Source organism: Lissotriton helveticus, chromosome 2_2 (genome assembly GCF_964261635.1).
Source record: "Lissotriton helveticus chromosome 2_2, aLisHel1.1, whole genome shotgun sequence".
Classification (NCBI taxonomy): Eukaryota; Metazoa; Chordata; class Amphibia; order Caudata; family Salamandridae; genus Lissotriton; species Lissotriton helveticus.
In genome coordinates, this window is record NC_136060.1 from 158,165,646 (window position 1) to 158,186,306 (window position 20,661).

The 20,661-nt window shown below is 44.7% G+C and overlaps 1 protein-coding gene across 2 annotated transcripts in view; it reads left to right on the plus strand.

Annotated features, from left to right (window-relative positions):
• Nucleotides 1–20,661, plus strand: part of GUF1 (GTP binding elongation factor GUF1) — a 313,519-nt gene that overhangs the window by 174,410 nt on the left and 118,448 nt on the right. For both annotated transcript variants that reach the window (XM_078678240.1, XM_078678239.1), the window contains exons 12-13: nucleotides 7,397–7,529; nucleotides 15,550–15,693. In XM_078678240.1, the coding sequence (XP_078534366.1) occupies nucleotides 7,397–7,529; nucleotides 15,550–15,693 (277 nt within the window). The remainder of the gene's footprint in view (nucleotides 1–7,396; nucleotides 7,530–15,549; nucleotides 15,694–20,661) is intronic.

Sequence of the window (20,661 nt, forward strand, 5' to 3'; positions counted from 1 at the left end):
TACCTGAAGTCTTAGTAGGAGTGCTTAGATATGCATTCCAATGCCTGTCTGCCCTGGGCTTCCATAGGAGGTCCCAGATGTATTTCCCCACAACTGACCTGTTCATATGCCAGCGTTTGTCTGACTCTCGGACATACCACTCAGGGATCACCCTCAGCTGGGCTGCCTTATAGTAAAGATTGACTTCGGGCAGGGCCATATCACGAGTGGACCTGGGGAATCACAGCAGTTTGTAAGGCAGTCATGGCCTTGATTTTGCCACACAAACTGCATTATTAAGGCTCGAGGGACCGGGAGATAAGTACGTTCTAGCTCAATGGGAAAACCTGAAAAAAGATAGAGTAGCTTAGGCAATACCGTCATTTTAACTGCATGGATTCTCCTCAGCCAGGGCCAGTATAAAGGGGCTGATCGGTGAAGATGAGTCTTCAGTTGTTGAAATATTGGGGCATAGCGCGAAAGCGATACGGAATGCTAGGTGTAATCTTAATACCTAAATATTTAATGTCCCTCTTAGCCCATTGGAATGGCGGATTTGTCCTGATCACTTCCACTTTGGATAGGGCAGAGTCCAGTTTAGTAAAAAGGATTTGGTTAAATTAACACAGAACCCTGCCGCCCATTAAAAGCGACCAAGCTCCCCTAGGAGCACCGCCAGCGATTTTTAGGGCGATTTCAGAGCTAAGAGGACATTGTCTGCAAAAAGCGATACCTTAGGCTCTTTTGAGTCAAAGTTTATGCCTTTGATCTTTGGGGTCGCGCATCATAGCCGCTAATGGTTCAATGCTTAGAGCAAATAACAAGGTCACCCTTGTCTCGTCCCTCTTGCCAATTGGAAAGGTTCCAAGCTCACTCCATACACCAACACTCTGGCGCTCAGCAGGGCCTAATTGGCCTTGACCTTGGTGATAAGTTGTTCACAGAAACCAAATTTATGAAGCGTGTGTAACAGGAAGGGCCAATCCATCCGGTTGAAAACCTTCTTGGCTTCCAATGCTAATAGAACTGCAGGAATCAGTTTCTTAGTGGTGTTCTCGATCAGATGAATGCCCCAAATTGCCCACACACAGAAGATCAACTTAAATACTCTCTCAGCTGGTCTTGTTGCCTCTCGCCCACTGCTCCCTCCTGACATTGATGCTGCAGCCAGCGCATTTAACCTATGGGTGGAGTGTGCGACTGCCGCAACAATTAAGAGCAGTCGGGTCTGTAGACTCCGTTCTACCCCTTCTAAACCTTGGTTTTGTCCTGCTCTCCGAGACCTCAAATCAGGCTGTAAAAAGCTGGAGAGGTTATGGAGACTAGCTTACCTGCCTGAGGCGAAAAAGGATCTGCGGACTGCACAAAAAAAGTACTATGCAGCCATCAGATCTGCCAAAAGTAGCTACTATGCAGGGCGCATCAGCAAAGCTAACAACAACAGCAAGGAAATATTTGCGATTGTCAATAGCTTTGTATCCCCCTGTGCATCAAAACCTTTGCTGTCCGCATCAGAAGAATGGTGCGAAGAACTATCTGAGTTCTTCGTTGAAAAAATTGCCAAAATTCAGGTGGACCTGCAAAATGTTTGTAATGGCCCTTCTTCTCTTCTAACAACTCCGCTTCCTTTAATGCCCAGACGCATCGCCCAACTGGCCAACTTTACCCCTCAACTAGATTCGGACATCACTGCCATTGTTGCTGCCTTAAAATCTGGATCTCCCTCTGACCCATGCCCGGCCAGAGTACTTGCGGGTGTAGCGGAATCGGTGGGAAAGGAGGTAACCAAGATCATTAACCTCTCGCTCCACTCAGCTACCGTCCCCGACTGTTGGAAACAAGCAAAACTGCTCCCACTATTAAAAAAAAATGGTCTTGATCCGGCCACCCCGTCCAATTTTCGACCAATATCTTTGCTGCCAGCGCTTGCAAAAGTATGCGAAAAGATTGTTTTTGGTCAACTGGAGAAATTCGTGGAATCCACGGAGGCCCTACACCCAGCCCAGTCTGGCTTTAGGGCCGCCTATAGTACTGAGACGGCTTTAGTCGAAATATCGGAGGCTATTCGGGAGTGTCTTGACGGGGGTGGCAGAGCGGCTCTGATTTTATTGGACCTCTCTGCTGCCTTCGATACGGTGCCTCACTCCCTTCTACTCTCCAGACTAGCCGATATAGGTATTACTGGCTCCGCATTTGACTGGCTGACCTCATTTTTAAAAAACCGCACGCAACAAGTTTGGTTGCCCCCCTTTGCTTCCACTCCTAAACTGCTTTCTACTGGTGTTCCTCAGGGGTCCATGTTAAGCCCATTGCTTTTCAATATTTATCTTACCCCTCTGATTTACCTGGCTGAACAGTTAGGGGCAAAAATTATGGCGTACGCCGACGATACGCAACTTCTGTTTACTTGGCCCAAAGATAATTTAGATACGTCGGCGGCCCAATTATGCCTATCTTCTGTCTTCCAATGGTTAGCTAATGCCCAGCTAAAATGTAATGAAAGCAAATCCGAGATCCTGCTATATGGTTCTTTTCCTGAGGATTTTAGTGATTGTCTTTGGCCTACCGACCTACCCCCTCCAAAAGCTGCTTCGGGCCCAGTGAAAAATTTGGGGGTTTGGTTTGGTAAGAACCTTAAGTTCGAGGACCATATAAATAAAGTCACTGGAGTCTGTTTTTTCACTTTAAAAACTTTGCGCAGGTTTTTCCCTCTGTTACCAAAAGAAGCTAAAGAGACTGTCATTCGGGCATTAGTACTCTCTCGGTTAGACTACGCTAATGGACTGTTTTCTGGCTTGCCGGCTTACCTGATTCACCGCCTTCAGGTTATTCAGAACGCCGCCGCCAGACTTCTGTTTAATGTCCCAAGGCGTTCCAGTGCTCGACCTCTTCTCCGTGCTTTGCACTGGCTCCCTGTTGCCCACAGGATTTTGTTTAAAATCCTAGTGCTGGCGTATCGGGCCATCCACCACACTGGTCCTGTCTACCTGAGAAAAAGGTTCTGCCTGTATATTCCCAATCGCCCTTTGCGCTCGGCCAATCTGTGCCAAATGACTGTCCCCAAATTTAAATATTGCAGACTTGGTGGCCAATCAATCTCAGTGAGAGCAGCGAAATCCTGGAATACTTTACCTCTTCATTTAAAAACTGCACCGACTCTTGGTTCTTTTAAGAAGGGTCTAAAAACCCATCTTTTTAATATTATAGTCTAAACCTCCCTACTTTCTGTATTCCTAGTTATTTACGCTCCCCCAGTCTGCTCTGCCTTCAACGCGCCAGGATACTATTTTTTTAGTAATAGAGCGTGATATAAAAGCCTTTAATAATAATAATAATAATAATAATAATAATGACTCTCCGGATGTTATCATACATTTGCCTGTCTTTGATGAATCCAGATTGATATGGGTGAATCAAGTCAAGAAGCAGGTCATCTAATCTGGTAGCCAGTATCTTTGAGTATCCTGATCAGTCAAAGAGCCAGGTTTTGAGGTCCTTCCTGAAGGTGTGCAGTGTAGGGGAGCGTCTGATGTTCACGGGGAGCTTGTTCTAGTTCTTGGCAGCAATGTAGGAGAAGGCTCTCCCGCTTGCTCTGTTTCTGCGGATACGGAGGACCTCTGCCAGGGTGAGGTTCGTCTTGGGCACGTGGAAGGATACTCTCTCAATCAGGTATGTGGGTCCGATGTTGTAGAGAGATTTGTAGGCGTGGGTGATGGAAACTTTATTATACATATCAGGTGTTTTTTATGCTCTTTAGATATATTTTAAGTGCTTCAAGATTCCCAATTTTTGCACAGATATCGTAGTACTCCAAACTCTTTCCAGTGTTTTACATTGATGTATGGAAATTTCAATGCTGTTTATGCTGTTCCATACATTTTACAGTATGCTTTAGGAAACATATTTTAAGGCCTTACCTACTTTGACTAGTTTTCATCAATGCAGGCTAGCCCTCTTTTTTTGCTACTCCTAAAGATTCCCTCCTAAACAACGCTGTTACTCAATCTTCAAGTCTGGCGTTAACCAAGCTGTTAGACCTGACACCCTTGGTGTGGTTTTCCCCTATCTTTTTGCCTCTGCCTCCTGTATTTTTGATGCTGTGCGGGATTTTGTTTTTGCTGGTTTAGATGCTTTGGACACTCTGCCACTGCTGATCAGTGCCAGAGTGTAAGTGCTCCCTATGTAAATTATCATATTGATTGGGTATACCTGATTGGCATATTTGTATCACCATGAAGTCCCTAGTAAAGTGCACTGTGTGTGCCAGGGCTGGTGATGACAGATGCTACTAGTGGGCCTGCAGCGCTGATTGCGCCACCCACATAAGTAGCCCTAAAATGGTGTCTCAGGCCTGCCACTGCAGTGCCTATGTGCAGTCAGTGAACTGCCATGTCCTCCTGGCCAGTGTCTCCACTGGCTGGTCCTAACCCTTCCCTTTATGTACACATTGGTCACCCCTATGGAAGGCTCAAGGTACCCCCCTGGGCAGGGTGCAGTGTATAGGAAAGGTAGAGCATGTACTAGTGCAGGTAACATGCTCTGGTAGTGAGCAGAAGCCATTTTGTGTGCTCACTGCTGCAAGGTTATCTTGCTCCATAGACTAACATGGGGGAGGCTGGTCCCAATGGATACCTGCCTATCTTCTCATAGGAACAAGATGGGACATAAGTGATTGATATCCCTGAACTCAGAATTTAATAACACATCTTTTAGGAAAGGTTGTTTTTAAATTCTGTGTTTGAGAACAGGACTTTTAGAAAGTGGCTGTTCTCTTGTCTAACCCTTCTGTGTGCCTGGGCCTGCTTGTGGATTGACTGTCTGGTTTGAGGGTGACAAGGGGCTGGGGAGCCCCCACGAGGTTGTCTGAGTCAGCCCGTGCTTGAATGACTGCATCTGCAACTAGAGTGGTGGGAGGAGATAGCACCTGGGAGTGAATAGGGCTGTGCCTGCCTGCCACAATGCTGGCTCCACCTCCCGCTGGGCGACTGTCACCTCTGCCCCTCACACTGAAAGGAAGAAGGAAGCCAGGAAGCCCAAGTGCTCCAGCAACACCCAGAACTGGTTTAGACCGGGCTCAGGACCCACTTGCACAAAGACTTCAAAGACTTTTAGGGGTATAAGAGAAGGACCCCTGACAACAGAGAATCAGATTCTACAATCAAGAGGAACCTCTGCCAGAAGAAGGACTGCTGAAGGAACTGAAGGAAGACTGCCTGGCTGTGTGCTCTAAGGGCTGACCTATCCTGCTATCCAACTGAAGGAGAGAAGAAGAAGGGCTTTGCTGTGTGCTGTGCCCCTACCTGCTTGAACTACCAAGACTTTGCTGTGTGCTGTGTCTCTGCAAGAATCTCCAAGGGCCTGAGAAGAGCTGGCCTCCTGTCCTGGAACCCAGGGTTAAAAGGTTCCCAAGCATTGCCAAATTGCTGTGAAGATCGCGCTGTGTTTTGCCCTCAGCGCGTGTTCCTAACTGCTGGCCGTGGGAGAAGATCGATGTGCTCATCGGCACATATTCGAGGGTGATCGGAGTATCGTGGTGCCTCCCTGCGTCAAGAATCATCCCCAGCGAACTGGTGGCCTTGTGGGCGGTCTAGGCACGACCTGTGGCCCAAAAATCACTTATCGCCTTTTCATCGCCTCTGCCCGGGGCCAAAAACACCCTGAGAAGTTCGCCCTCCCTGGCCGGAGCGGCGGAGACGGAGATCGAAGCCGCCGCGCTCCCATTGGCTAAATGAAACAAGCCCCCTCAGTGAACGCCGCGCTGGGATTGGCCCAGCGCCGCCGTGTCATCTCCGAGGCCGCGCACTGATTGGCTGCCGGCTCAGCATCATCAGGGGCTTGTCCCGAGAGCCGCACTGTCATTGGCTGACTCCCGGGTGTATGTAGAGGCTCGTCTGTGGAGCCGCGACCTCATTGGTCTGTCCCCAGGAAGCCTTGTCAACGAACGCCGGAGCCGCGCTCGAAGCGGAAGAGTGACCCGTCCTCGCCGAGGGAGCAACGCGAGTATTTACCGCCCCCGGCCTGCCGTCCCAGATCGAAGTGTCAAGCTAGCTCCCCGCCGCTCGCTGGATTGTCGAGAGCGGGCGGAGAGCTGACGGGACCGGCCGAGGCTTTGTGAAAGGCTCCTCTCCCGCCGAGATTGTCCCTAAAAGAGCAATACGGTGAGGCGCCCTAGCAGGGCTTGTGCAGGGTTAGCGAAGGGCTGACTTTGGCCTATTGTACAGTGGCATTGTTTTTGGTGCTAATTTTAAGAGACTTGAGACTTTTTTTAATAAGAACTTCCTAACAAGTTAAGCGCAACCATCAAGATTAAGTGAAACCTTTGATTGAGAGCTATCATCTTGTAACTGTTTTATTTTTACTGCTGAAACTAGATAAAGATATATTTTTTACATATAACTACCTGTGTGGTCTACCTTTGTGGAGTACTGTGGAATTATTGTGGTGATTGAGTGCAAATACTTTAACACATTGCCTTGTGGGTAAGCCTGTCTGCTCGTGCCAAGCTACCTAGGGTGTGAGCAGGGGTTATCTACTGTATATATCCTTTTACCCTAACTAGAAGTGAGGGTCCCAACTTGGTCAAAGGTACTTACCTCTGCCAATTAGAGACCCCCAGTTCTAACATAAGCCTTTTGATTTCACTAGAATTATATGCATAATATACTTATAAGGACTTTCAGCCAGCCCGCTTCACCCATTGATCTATTATTGTGTTGTTCATATTTTTCTCCACTCACTACAGCATGGGACATTGGGTCAGCCCGCTTTAGCCATTGGCTATTTTCACTATAACTGATGGTGTCCTTTTTAAGAGCCAAAAATATTTTTGCTTTTAATAATTATTTTTTTTTAGGATGAATGAGGGCCCAGCAGCTTCCACAACAATAAGGTTTTGCAAAAACGATCACAGAACAAGCACTGACAAAGTCAAAGGGCTTGTGGCTAACACCAGACGCATTGGGCTTGCCTGTGCTTGTTATTCTTGGTGCCCAGACTTGGCTCATATATCTTCTTTTTTAAGTTATTCGCATACCTTTAATTTATTATGACTACAGAATTTCTAGCATTTTGGAAATGCCCTTTTATTTGCTTTTCTCATTTTGTGAACTTGTTTGATTATTTTGTATTTATTTATTATTTCTAACTTTGTTAATTTTGTAATTGTCTGCCTTGTTATAGAAATTTTAGAATTAACGTGTTAAATACTATTTATGTTTTTTACTGTTGTTTATTTTTCTAATAACCTTCAGGGTAGTTGGAGTCAATAAAATATACATTTTTGGGCAATAATGGAGTAGCCGGTAGTGTGCTTTTGCTTAAGCTTCTATTAAAACGTATTAATTAGATATTGAAATAACTAAAGATGACTAGTAGATGTGTCCTTTGCTGTTCACCTTTTGTTTTATATTCATGATAGACTAGGTTTTCTGGGACTTCTACATATGGAGGTTTTTAATCAACGTCTGGAGCAGGAGTACAATGCATCCGTCATCTTGACTGCACCCACTGTTCCTTACAAGGCGGTTCTTTCTTCCGCTAAACTGATTAAGGTATGACTAGTGTGTGTTATGCACTTTTATTTGAGTAACAAATTGTTTATAATTGGATTTACAAAGAGCCCCATGGCCTTACTGAAATGAAAGGTATTTGAGCATGATGTATATATGGTGAATTAAACCAGGTCTACAGTGGGCAATAAAAATTTATTTTCTGTCAAGTAAGAGTAATGGCACATGGGAAAAGCTTTCACCCCTAACTTCTCAGCAGCAGATACGAGCCTGCTAAGGGTCCAGGAAGATACAGTTCTTGTTGTTGAAGGATAAGAGGAGGGTTGAGGTGTGGAATGAATAAGGTAACTATGGATCTTCGCGCATCCTATTTGCATTCTGGCAGTGACAAAAAGGTTGCAAGCTAAGTATAGTTTGGGAATCCAAAACGCTTGCTGCAGTGCAACAAGTATATGTCACACCTACTTGTTTCACAAGACAATGCAAGACTGTACATATGGAATACGTGTATTTCATATTATATTTGGATGGAACACATGTATTTCATATTATATTTGGCTATTCAGAGGGTTTGGGATTTTCATTAAATGTGCCCTTTGGCGTCGTTAATTTAAGCAAAGCCTTATAATGTTTGGACTATGCTCAAATGCATAGCTCATGTAAGGTGATTCACATCTACTTTAGCTCTGAAGAAGTTCCAGCTGTAGGTACAAAAAATGTAAGCTGTAGTTGGATTTTTTTGTACACATGAATATACTTAAAGAGCTCAATAAACAACTGTTTTAAAGAGAACTACATGCCTTTGAGGAAATCAGTGGAATGATGAGGTAGATGAAGATTGCAGGAAACAGCAGGTAAGTTGGGAAGGCCTTTATTCATGTACAAGGGAAGAGACAAGAGCGGACTCATCTCAACAGAGGCTACAAGCAACTGCCTTGGAACAGAATGTTTAATTGAGTCCAAACATAGAACAGAAACACAAGAACATTCTGGTGGAATATAAGTCATGCAAGTAACATTTTACAAAGACTAAAACAATACCTCATACAATACCTCATGTGACATATGTACTACACATCTTCTTTCTTTCCAATAACAAAGAAACGAAGAAGAAGAAAAGAAAAAAAGAAATGTGAACATATTCTAGCAAACAAAGTCTTGAAGATAAACTGGTGGTCTGCGGTACCTTAAAGCACGAGAAGGACCAGGCCTGTCAGGTCTGAAATAAGGTCTGATGCATGCACAGAGGGACTCACAGATATGAGAGAGTCACCACCCCCACCACCAAGATCTTCAAATGGTGAGGCCGAAGGAGGAGCCTCCTCTGGAACTTGAGGTAGAACATAACCACTACTGGGAGAGGAAATGGTGGGCTTTCCTTGTTGTGGGATAGCAACCCTTCTTTGGTATAATGCGACAAGACTGAAATTCCAACACTCACTATTGTTGAGGATGACACAATGGTCCAGAACTTTTTTCACATTGAAGGGACCCTTGAACTTTGACAACCCTCTCCCCACCCTACCACTTTTGATCTTGACTAGGTCACCCACCTTGAAATGACAAGAAGAGTTTGAGGGAAAAGGAAGATTAGACCATCTCCCTTGCCACGTGACTAGTTGCTTCATTCAAGAGGGAACAAGTTTGGAGCCTGGAGCTCATCCCCTCATAAGTTGAAAAGGGGAAGACTGGCCGTCAACAAGGGGAGTGGTCCGATAGGCCCAAAGCATTTCGTTGACTAATTTCCGTACCACTGACCCATTGGCGGAGGCCATTTGGAGGATTCCTTTGACTACTTTGTTAGCTCTCTCGTAAAGACCATTCCCTTGAGGGTTGTATAGTGAAGGGCGATGATGAGAGACCCCACAACTATTCAGGAAAGCTTGCATCTTCTTGGAGACAAGTTGAGTGCCATTGTCAGTGATGAGAACAGGGGATGCCCTCATCATTTAATAGATTGCTAAAAAATGTAATGGAAATCTCAGTAGTGACATTATTGGTGAATTCAACTACTAGCCATTTAGAAAACACATCATCTACAACAACAACCTGTCGTTCTCATGCAGCTCCCCCATGGGACCAATGAAGTCAAGACAGATGCAATGCCAGGTTAAGCCTGGGTTCTGAATGTGTGCATGACTAGACTTAGAAACTACTTTAAGTTGTTTTTCACCTTCTTTACAAACTAAGCAACTTTCTACCCACTCAACTACATGAGCATCAATGCCCAGCCACCAGAAGTGGTTCTTGAGGTTGCGTTGAGTGAGAGTCTGACCGAGATGGCCTTCATGGGCTAATGCTAGGAGTTTTCTTCTGATGCCAAAGGCGGGAATGAATTTTTCTCCTTTGACCAGGACATTGTTACTGTCAAGGGAAAGTTCATCAAGTACTTTGACATAAGGTCGGATAGAAACTGGGAGCCAACTCTCCCTCCTGGGACCCAATTTCAGAAGTTTGATGACTTCTTGTAAAGTGTGATCATCGCTCATTTCACGTTCCCAATCACTGGCCTCAAAAACACCCTCGCCTTCAAATACAGCATCCTCAATGGAAGCCACAGCAAAGTAATCGTCACATCCAGAAATGCAAGGATCAAGAACGGTCAGCCAGTCAAAAGAAATTTTAGAGAGGCAGTCGGCCTGGATATTCTTCCACCCCTGAATGTATTCAATCAGGTATTTAAACTCTTGAAGTTTTGATGCAAGTTTAGCAAGTCTGGCAGAACCTTTCCGAGTACCACCAGGGGAAAAAACTTTGACCAACTGTTTATGGTCCGTTCTCAGGAGAAATTTCTTGCCCCACTGTTATGTTCTAAAATATTCCACCGCCCAGGATGCAGCAAATGCTTCCCTCTCAATAACCAAGTAGTTTTTCTTGGCATCGGTCAGTGTTCTGGCAGCAAAGGCAACAGTACGTTCAGACCCACTTTTAGACTGTGATAACATAGCCCCCAAGCCTGTGGCACTGGTATCAACTGTTAAAATAGGCTTGTTAACATTAAAAGAAGCTAGAACATTGGCATTTCAAATTTCCTTTCTGATAGAATTGAAACATTCTTGTTGCTGAGTACCCCATGAGAAACTCACCCCCCGCCTGAGTAAAGAACGCATACAGGATGTTTTGTCTGAGAAATTCTTAACACATTTTGAATAGTACTCGATTAGTCCCATGAAATAACGTAACTGGTCTTTATTATTGAGGTGAGGAGCTAATTGGATGTCATTGCACAAGGCTCTCTTAGGTTTAATTCCAGAGGCATTGATAGTGTAGACGTGTTAATTGGTAGGTACCCTGGGGTGTAATAAAAGCAGTGAGGTGTTTCAAATCTTTGTGCAGATTTATCTAGTGGTACGCACTTCTGAGCTCAAGTTTTTAGAAAACGTAGACGCCCTTCAGAGTAGTGACTAACTCTGTGATATTTGGGAGTGGAAATGTGTCAGCAACCATACATTGATTCAGAGACCTCAAGTCCACACAGAAGCAGAGTTTACTGTCGGCCTTTTTGGTGATCACAATAGGTGAAATCCATGGAGAAGCTTCTACGGGTTCTATGACACCCGCTGTAAGCATATCATGAATGAGACTCTTGACTTCCTCTTTGACAACTATAGGAACACGCCTAACCTTGTGCTGAATCGAGACAGAACCTTTTTTAATTAAGATACGTTTAGAATTGCCTTTGAGTTGACCCAGTTCTTCTCTAAAAACACTGCTGGCTTCTGTGAGAATCTTATCTAAGCCCTCATCCTCAATGATCATGACTTGTGTGGGTGCACGGGGGTTGACAATGACAATGATCCTAAGATCGTACTGGTGTACCCATCCAAGAATGGCTGGCCCACATTTAGACACATATATCGTCCCTTGAATGTGTCTATGAGAAAAAGTGATGTGTGCATCAAAGTACCCAAGTATGTCAATGGACTCTCCATGATATCCCCCTGGTGAAATATCCTTAGGAAGAAGTTGTCTAGCACCCCACTTTTCTTCAAAAACGTCTTTGGGAATTATTGTGTATTTTGAGCCTGTGTCAACCGTCACATACATCTTGACCATCAATTATAAACGTGGCTTTAGGTCTATTCTTTAGCTTGTCTTCTTTTTCGGTGGTTAGGTCAGACTCAACCACCAATATTTTGACATTTTCGTTGACTTCAGCTGTGCACACTGGCTACACTAGAGCGAAATCTGCTACTTCAGAATCTGGGGTAGTGTCCCATATGACCACATTTCAGACACACTTGTTTAGTGGCTAAAACAAAACTTAGAATCTAAGTTGTGTACTCTACTTCCACACTTGTTACACATTCTAACATTTGCAGGCTTAGAGTTACTTGTAGCTTTAGGATTAAAAGGCTTCTTTGAAAACGTCTTGTTCTTAACAGCAGCGATGGCGCTGGGGTCATCGTCATTTTTCTCATAGTCTGGTAGCTCTTGAGTAGACACCTCATTAACATCATTTGTTGGAATCATTTTTTCCAATTCTCTCATGCAGCCTTCGGACTGTTCTATGATTTTAGCCAAATCTATCGCCGTTTTAAGATTGGGGTTCTTCGCCGCCCAGAGACGTTCCTGGATTTTCTTGTTGTTGCATTGAACTATGAGCTGATCTCTGATCAGCTCATCAGTCATGTTTCCGAATTTACATTTAATGGACATTTTTCTAAGTCTAGAGATGAACTCATCAATGGACTCACCAGCTTTTTGGTTTTGGGTGTAGAACTTCAATCTATTCATCACAACGTTTTCTTCTTTTGCGTACCTCACTTCTAGTCGACAGATTACCTCTTAATATTGATCAGGAAGTGCGTGGCCATTGGCCTGAAGAGCTAGAGGGAGATAACGAAAGACACGCTGGCCTTCTTTACCAAGAGTGCTTAAGAGGAGAGCTTTCTTTCTCTTTGCAGAAAATTCTTGACCATCTAGAGCGTCAAGATAGTTCTCAAACATGAGAATCCAATCTTCCCAGGGAATGCTTGGCTGGCCAGGTTGGGCTAAAAAAATTAGGTGGAGGAACAACAAATATGTGTTGAGAAGCCATGGTGAGGAAGAAAAAAAATGAATTGACAAACTGAGATGATATAGATGTTAAAGTGCAGAGAAACAACTGGGTGGAAATATATACAGGCTAGATTTGAAAACTGTTAAAAATGTGAGCAAGAGGTGGACACACAATGGGCGTGTGTATCGCTGTGAAGACCAAAAGTACGGTGGATCCTCAAATTCCAATAATATAGCATTAGAAATATGAGCAGGAGACAGGTACACAACAGAGGTGTGTACCGCTGTGAGGGTCAATAGTTCAGAGGAACATTACATTCAAAAATAGTTATGAATGATATACAGGCATGTATATTGCCGTGATGAACCATAAAGAATATTAAAATAAAGAACCTGAAAGGCGTAATGGTATATACACAATAGGTGTGTGTATCATGAAGAAATAAGCAGTTCGTGGAACTCCGGAGACTTTAAATTTCTGTGGAAGAGCTCCGTAGTTCTGGGTTACTATGGTAACCAAGAGAGGCCCTTCAAAATGGCTGCTGACGTGGGGACGCTGCCTTTATGCGCGATGACGTAGAGACAGCGTGGCATCTTTTTGTAGCCAGGAAATGGGAAATACTGACGTTTCACACAGTAGTGAAGTGCGTCAGTGAAGTGGCGTTCAGATGTTGCTAGGCAACAGGCTGGAGACGCTTCTAGGTGTACGTCACCTTTCAAAGAGATGCTGACGTCACGGAATGGCAAAGCAATTGAATTTAGGCTTTCTTCTAAAACGGAGCAGTAAATGAAAACTGTCCGCTCTTGTCGTCGAGAAAGAACAGTGACTGTGTTTCTCCTTGAGATCTTTGCATCGAGACGCTTGTGTTGAAAAGGAGAATCTTCAAGCAGGTGCTGCTGAGCTACACACAGGGTTCTTCAAAAGTCGTCGCCAAGTTGTGGTAGATGAAGATAGCAGGAAGCATCAGGTAAGTTAAGAAGTCCTTTATTCATGTACAAGGGAAGAGACAAGAGCAAACTCTTCTCAACAGAGGCTACAAGCAACTGCCTTGGAACAGAACCCTTAATTGAGTATAAACATAGGACAGAATCACAAAGAGCATTCTGGTGGAATACATGTCATGCAAGTAACATTCTACAAGACTAGAACATTAACTCGAATGTGACATATGTACTACAAATGACATTTGGAGGATGTTACCAAAAGGTTGCTTAAAAAATTCTATTAGGGAAACAAGCATTACTTGTAATAAATCATCGTGTGTAACAGTGTACATTGAATATGTTTGGGTCTTTGCATTGGTTGGGCAATGGAGGTGGCACTATTATAAAAATCTGGTAAGACTAGCTGTTATGGTGTAGTTACCACAGCCGTGTTCTGTAATGAGGACAGACTCCTTTATGACAAGACCATAAGTCATTCTTCTGCAGGTGGCATGCATTCTCCTTTTATATTTGTGGTTGGATAGGTAAGGCTCTAATTTTCTTATTTGAATATGTGTCAGAATATTAACAGTCTGATGGATTTGGAACAAATATATAGTGGTAAATGCAAGCCCTGTGTTGTCATCATCAATGCAATTGTGGGAAGGAATGTATATTCATTAGAGTAATTCTTTTAATAAGGTGCAATTTAGACCATCTCCTTTTTCAGTTGTAGACTGTGCAGAGGAGTTGTATGTGAATTTTGCTCCTTGGAACCCTGATTGATAAGTATATGTCCTACTTTTATCACATAATGCTGTTTATGATTTGTCTCCAAATATTTTCAGTGGGGATTTTATTGTACACCATAAACTGAGCAGAGAACTATGGCTATCTATCTCTGCATTGTTTTTGGCATTAGTTAGCTTCTCTAACTGAAGAATGACACTCATGTCTCCACCATCGCCCCATCACTGTCTCAGCAGTGCAGGGCCTCCTGGGCGCACATCCAGCACCATCCTCCTTGTTATCGGGCTGGTTGCTTTCTTGCTGATTCTGTTGTGAGGCTTGCAGGTGCCCCTGTTGCCTTTCCCAGCACTGCCCACGGGGCTGAACTGGTCCTTCCATTCTCCAGTAATGCAGTGCCAGCCACACCTGACTGGATTGCCTGGAAAACAGGACCTGAGGCTCACTGCATTACAGTTCCTTCTAACTTGTGGGTGCTACCATCATCGGCACATCTGTCCTTGCAGTGGACTGCGGATTTTCAGTCGTATCCCCTTTTTCACATCTGAAGTTTCTCGTTTTAGGGCCCTCCACCAGGGGCAGGTAGGCCTCTGATCCATACTCCGGGCTAGGATTATGTTCAGGCATGATGAAGTAGGCGCTGCTCTCATCTGTTCCGCCATTGTGATGGCCAAATCCTCCAATTGTGAAGGAATCCCCAAACCATAGGTGCCTTTAGTCTTCAACCTGTGGGCATGGACAGTTTTTTGTGTGAATGCCTCAGCTCAAACTGCTGCAAACATTAAAAAAAAGGTTCATCACCAAGGAGGGTGTTGGAGAGGAGCTTTAACATTCTAATGCAATGCCTGTATTTTGTTATATCAGAGGGGTATGTGTTTTATGACCTATGTTTTAGCAGTTTGCATGGAATGTAGTCAGATCCAATAGAATGTTATAGATTGGAGGCTGCTGAAATGTAGTGTCAATAAAAACAACTTTTTCTGCACCTTGCTTCAAATTACATATTTTGTAGAGCTAAACCTCACATATCGATGTATCACTCGCCAGTCTCTATGTGGTCATGCAGACTTCTTCCAGATAGCTCAGTAGTGGTCTCCCAGTCCCTTGCAGGGCCTATAAGAAGAATCCTAGAGCTTACTTGAGATACTTCTGTCCCATAATCAGTCTCTTATCCATATCCATGATCATTAATTTTGGCATCAGTTTGGTTCCTTTTTCCATGTGCCTCTGTTAGTTTGGTTTCATGACCATTGCCTTTCAGAAAAGATACTCCAAGAAAAATGGTCTATTGCAATGTGGAAAAAACATTGTGCATCAAATGTCAGAGTCTGAATATTTGCCTTTCGCCTAAATATACAATTAGTATGTACCCTTTATTTTTCTCTGACAGGACTACAGAAATGAAGTGATTACAATTGTTAATCCAATGGAGTTTCCAGACAAATCGCAAGTGTCGGAGTACTTGGAACCAATGGTTCTGGGAACCATCATCACACCTGATGAACATATTGGAAAGATAATGAGTCTCTGCCAGGTTTGTGGTCATTTGTATGAAAATGTTGCTATTAATTGTATTCCGTTAAAATAGAACTTAATTCTTATTTTGTTTTAAGTATCTTTAATGCATAGCGAATAAGGTATGTTATTTCTCAGTCCGATAGTATTAAATTGTAATTAGAGTAGCACTGTATCTGCTCCTTTATTTCGCTGTTTTACAGCTTAATTACATCCACAGTTATGGACAGGAGGAGGGTGGTATAACACAGACAGCTGAGGGTGTGTGGAAAAAGTACTATGATGTGACCAGCGGTTTCCTCTTCATATTGCTTTTTTTTTAGGTCTCGCCTAGGCAGCGCTTGCGCTGTCTCTGCGAAACATGCTGTATTCAGAATAAGTGATACGCACACAAATGATGGACAGAATGCTGAGTGAATCATACATTCACCCCTAGTCAAGAGATCTGGGTAAAATCCATCGGTATTTTGCTCACCATGCCACGCCAGTTTAGACCCAGCCATATGCAAATCAGTCTTGATCCTGTGCCTCATAGGAACAGTCCCAACCGAACTGCAAAGCCAGGTCCTCCCTGGACCGGAAACAAACATCCTGGGACCAGTTTCAGGGTATTACCCTTCATCAGCCAGGCTAGCTTAAATCCAGTGGCAGAGTGAGCAAGGGACCCACGCCTGGGCATACCCATCCCACTTAGGGCGAAAAGTGCTACGCAAACAAATGATGGACGGAATGCTGAATTAATCATACATTCACCCCCAGTCAAGAGATATGGGTTAAATCCATCGTTCTTTTGCTCAACATGCCACCCCAGTTTAGACCCAGCCATATGCAAATCAGTCTGGACCCTGTGGGACGGGTATGCCCAGACGTGGGTCCCGTGCTCTCCATGCCACTGGAAGTCAAGCTATCCTGACTGATGAGGGCTGAAAACCCAAAACCGGTCCTAGGATGCTTGTTTCCAGTCCAGAGAGGACCTGGCCTGGCAGTTCGGGCTGGAGGGTTCCCATTGGGCACAGGGTCAATCAAGACTGATTTGCATATAACGGGGTTCAAACTGGAATGGCATGTGGGGCAAAAAACAATGGATTTGGGTCCAGATCTCTGTACCGGGCTGAATTTAGGACCTTGTTCTGCATTCTGTCCATCAACTGTTGTTTTTGCATTTGTCACCCCGAGTGGGACAGGTATGCCCAGACGAGGGTCCTGTGCTTTCCATGCCACTGGGAGTTACGGTATCCTGGCTGATGAGGGTTGAAACCCCGAAAACAGTCCTAGGATGCTTGTTTCCAGTCCAAGGAGGACCTGGCCTGGCAGTTCGGGCTGGACGGTTCCCATTGGGCACAGGGTCAGGACTAATTTGCATATGGCTGGGTTCAAACTGAAATGGCATGGGGAGCAAACAAACAATGGATTTAGGCCCTGATCTCCGTACTGGGGTGAATGTATGACATTGTTCTGCATGCTCAGTATAAGGGCATGACGCTCTGCCCACTTTCTGTCCATCTTTTTAATTGGCTGATGACCCTGTCCTTTGTAAATGGTGGCTTCTCATTGGTCAATAGGCTTAGTAGTTCCTCTTTCGTACTGCCTTTTCTCTTCTCAAGGGCACCCCCTGTTACACCTGATGTTACTCTGTAGGCTTTAATTACAGCCCCTGAGTACAGTTTTCCTAAATAGGTTTACCCTGCCTCAAAAATAGGCAGGACATTCGCTCCCTCAACAATAATTTATTTATATCATTTATCCAGCAGGGCATGTCTCGGCAAGACTTATGGAGGCATCTCTTTTCTTTTGTTACATGCTAGCTGAACGCGGCCGCATTTCTTTCTTTTTCTGTTTTATTTTACATTGGCAGCACCTGCGCTTTAGCTTTGTACTTCTTAAGCTAAAGCACGGGTGCCAGATTGCTAAAGGTTTCGCATTTGCGAGAGTTTGAGCTAATGTAAATGGCAATGCCCTTTATTTGTTTACAAAACCTGCAAGCGGTGTTTATGCACTGCTTTTAGGTTTTGTGAACACATATACTTGTTTTGTTTATTAATATTATTTGTCAGACTTATTTTTTTGTTTAAATGTGTTTATTATATATATACATATTATGCATCCCCAATCAACAAAGATCATTGCATATTACAGTGTATGTATCAACATTATACACTCTCATTGCTGTCGCTAGTTTGCCATTCTAATGTATGTTCAGGCGATGGTCTGGCCCATGAGCACACAAAGAGTGTACGAGAAAGAGGGGAGGGGGACGATATAGAGGAAGACAAAAAGAAAATCTCTGCCGTCATTTATAGTATACAACTGTACTGGGTGACAATACTCTTTGTCCATCACGTCCACACAAATTAAGGGTCATATCTGCCGAGGCATTGGATCAGCCAACCTATCTACATAATAAGAAGCAGTTGTACAGCATTGATGTGTGCAGTAGACTCCGGATTGCGGAGCTATGCAGTATAAGTGACCTACGACCAATAAAATCTGTTTAAAAAAAAAAAAGCAGTTGTACGCGCCCTTGTCTGTGCATCTGATGTGAGGTTTTCAAGTGTCTGGGGTTATCAGTAGCCAGGCGCGCTGTGTTTGCGCCGTAGTGGGCCTAATGGGGCGCCATTTGCGGTCTATGTGTTCATCCTTGCTTGTTGCCGCGTCAGTATTATCTGGATCTTGCTCTGCCCTCTGAAAATCCAGCATATATTAGATCCCAAGCTGGTGCTAATGGCTGCTTATGTAGCCCAATCGCGTCCTCGCGGTGGAGCGTGAGACTTTCTGCCTGCGCCCAGCACACAAGGGAGCGATACCAGGCCTTGGCTACTGGGGGATCGGGCGATTTCCAGCGGAGTGTGAGCAAACGCTTAGCCACTATGAGGCCTAAGTCTATATATCTGGACTTCACCTTATGCTTCTTAGACCTGTGATAAAGCTCCAGGATACACACCTCCCATGTCCAATCCAGTGTTCGCTCTGTGCACTGAGCTAGTCTTCTAGTGACTTCACCCCAATACAGCTGTATAGCCGTGCAGCGCCACAACATATATAGGAGGTCCGCCCCTATTTTGTTACATCTGGCACATTTCGCGTGCGATTAAAATATTTGTCGATTTTTACCGGCGTGAGGTAAGCGCTGTGCAATATATAATACTGAATGAGTCGGAATCACACATTACGGGGAATTCGTATGGGGTCCTCGAGCATGCAACCCCATTCACGGTCTGTGGTGGGTCGTTGGAGGTCCGCATCCCAATGGGCACGTAAAGAGAGCAGTGGTGGTGCCGTGTACGTCCTGAGCGATTCCGCAAACCATTTGGTGAGGTGGCGACCAGTCCCCAGTTCATGCAAATATTGTATGGTAAGATGCGTGGCAGGTTCCGGCGCCACTACTCCCCAGTGCCTGCCCAGTGTTCGAGTCACTGCTGCGTGAAGGAGGAACTGGCCCTGTGATAGGCCTGAGCTCTCTGCTAATTCTGCGAAGGGGACAAGTAATTATTTGTCAGACATTTAATGCGCGCAGCTACCTCCAGGGGTTTAGTGGCGCAGGATAGACGCGGATAATGATAATCCCAACAAAAAGCTAGAAAAGCCAAATTTCAGATTTTTACGAAACGCAAATAAAGAGTTACAATTCCTATGTGTGGCTGGGAGAGAGTTCCACAGCTTAGGGCCAAGGTAGGCAAAGGGACGTTCCTTAATACAGGTTAAGCGAAACCTAGGCATGATGAAAGACTAATGATTAGCAGATCTCCGCAAATGCGCAGGCATATAAGGAGTCACCAGTCCTTGATGTACGAGGCCAGTGCAGTTCCTGGAACATAGGCGAGACGGGCATGTCTAGGTAGCCGGAAAAGTAACCAGGGAGCCGCATTCTGAATGGTCTGGAGGCGTCTTGTCCACTCCCAGGTACATTGCCATGATCCAGTCTGGTAAATTACCAGAGCCTGCGCCTCTAAGAGGATCTTTTTCAGACATTTAAGGGCTGAAAAACAGACAACAGTAACCTTAAACATCTGTAGCATCAAGGAACGTTTGTCATCCGTGATAAAAACCACAATTCTTGTGCTTAGCAGATGGAGAGGTTTATGGCAGGTGCGGAGGGCAACATAGACAATGGGGGGAGGATAAACACAGCCAGCGAAGGAAGGATAGGTGAGGGGGCAGCAATACAGACAACGGAAGGAGGTAGGGCATTTGGGGCAAGCAATAGGGGCAAGAAACACCTACAACGGAAGGGGGAAGAGGGCTTGTCTGGTTGCAAGCGTCACAGACAACAGAAGGATGGATGGCTGGTCGGGCCAGACATCACAGACAATGGAAAGATGGAGGGCTACTGGGCATATACAACATAAACAACTGGAAGGAGGGCTGTTCTGGGCAAGCAACATGGACAATGGAAGGAGTGGGGGTCATGTTGCAAGCATCACAGACGACAGATGGAGGGAGGGCTGGTTGGGCCAAGGTTTATGGAAAATGGTGGAGAATGGGCTGGCGGTGTAAACATCCAGGACAACTGAGGGAGGGAGGCCGGACGGAGCAAGCAACATAGACAGCGGAAGGAACAAGGGGCAAATAGGGGCAAGCAACACAAAATGGAGTGAGTGAGGGCGATAGCAACATAAGGGAGACAGCTGAAAAAAATATACTCTCATACAGTGCTGAAACACAAAAAGCAGTGCCTTGAAAATGAGCACTGGAAGGATACAAAATGGCCATGTTTCGGGGGGAGAGGGAGCTGCAAACACACGCAAAGGGGAAGCAAGCCTATGGCAGCTGACCAACAATAAGCAACAGGCAAACTTTAAGACCACTATTAAACAACTATGTTTCAAAAGAGAAATAACATGCTGTATCTTAGGCAAGACATAACAAATGAATCTCTCTATTCACCACAGTACAGAGTTAAATTCTATTCACATTACCTGCCATAACAAACAAAACTATTGTAGAAGAAGCACCACCTTTCAATAGGGGCAATGAAATAAATGAACAG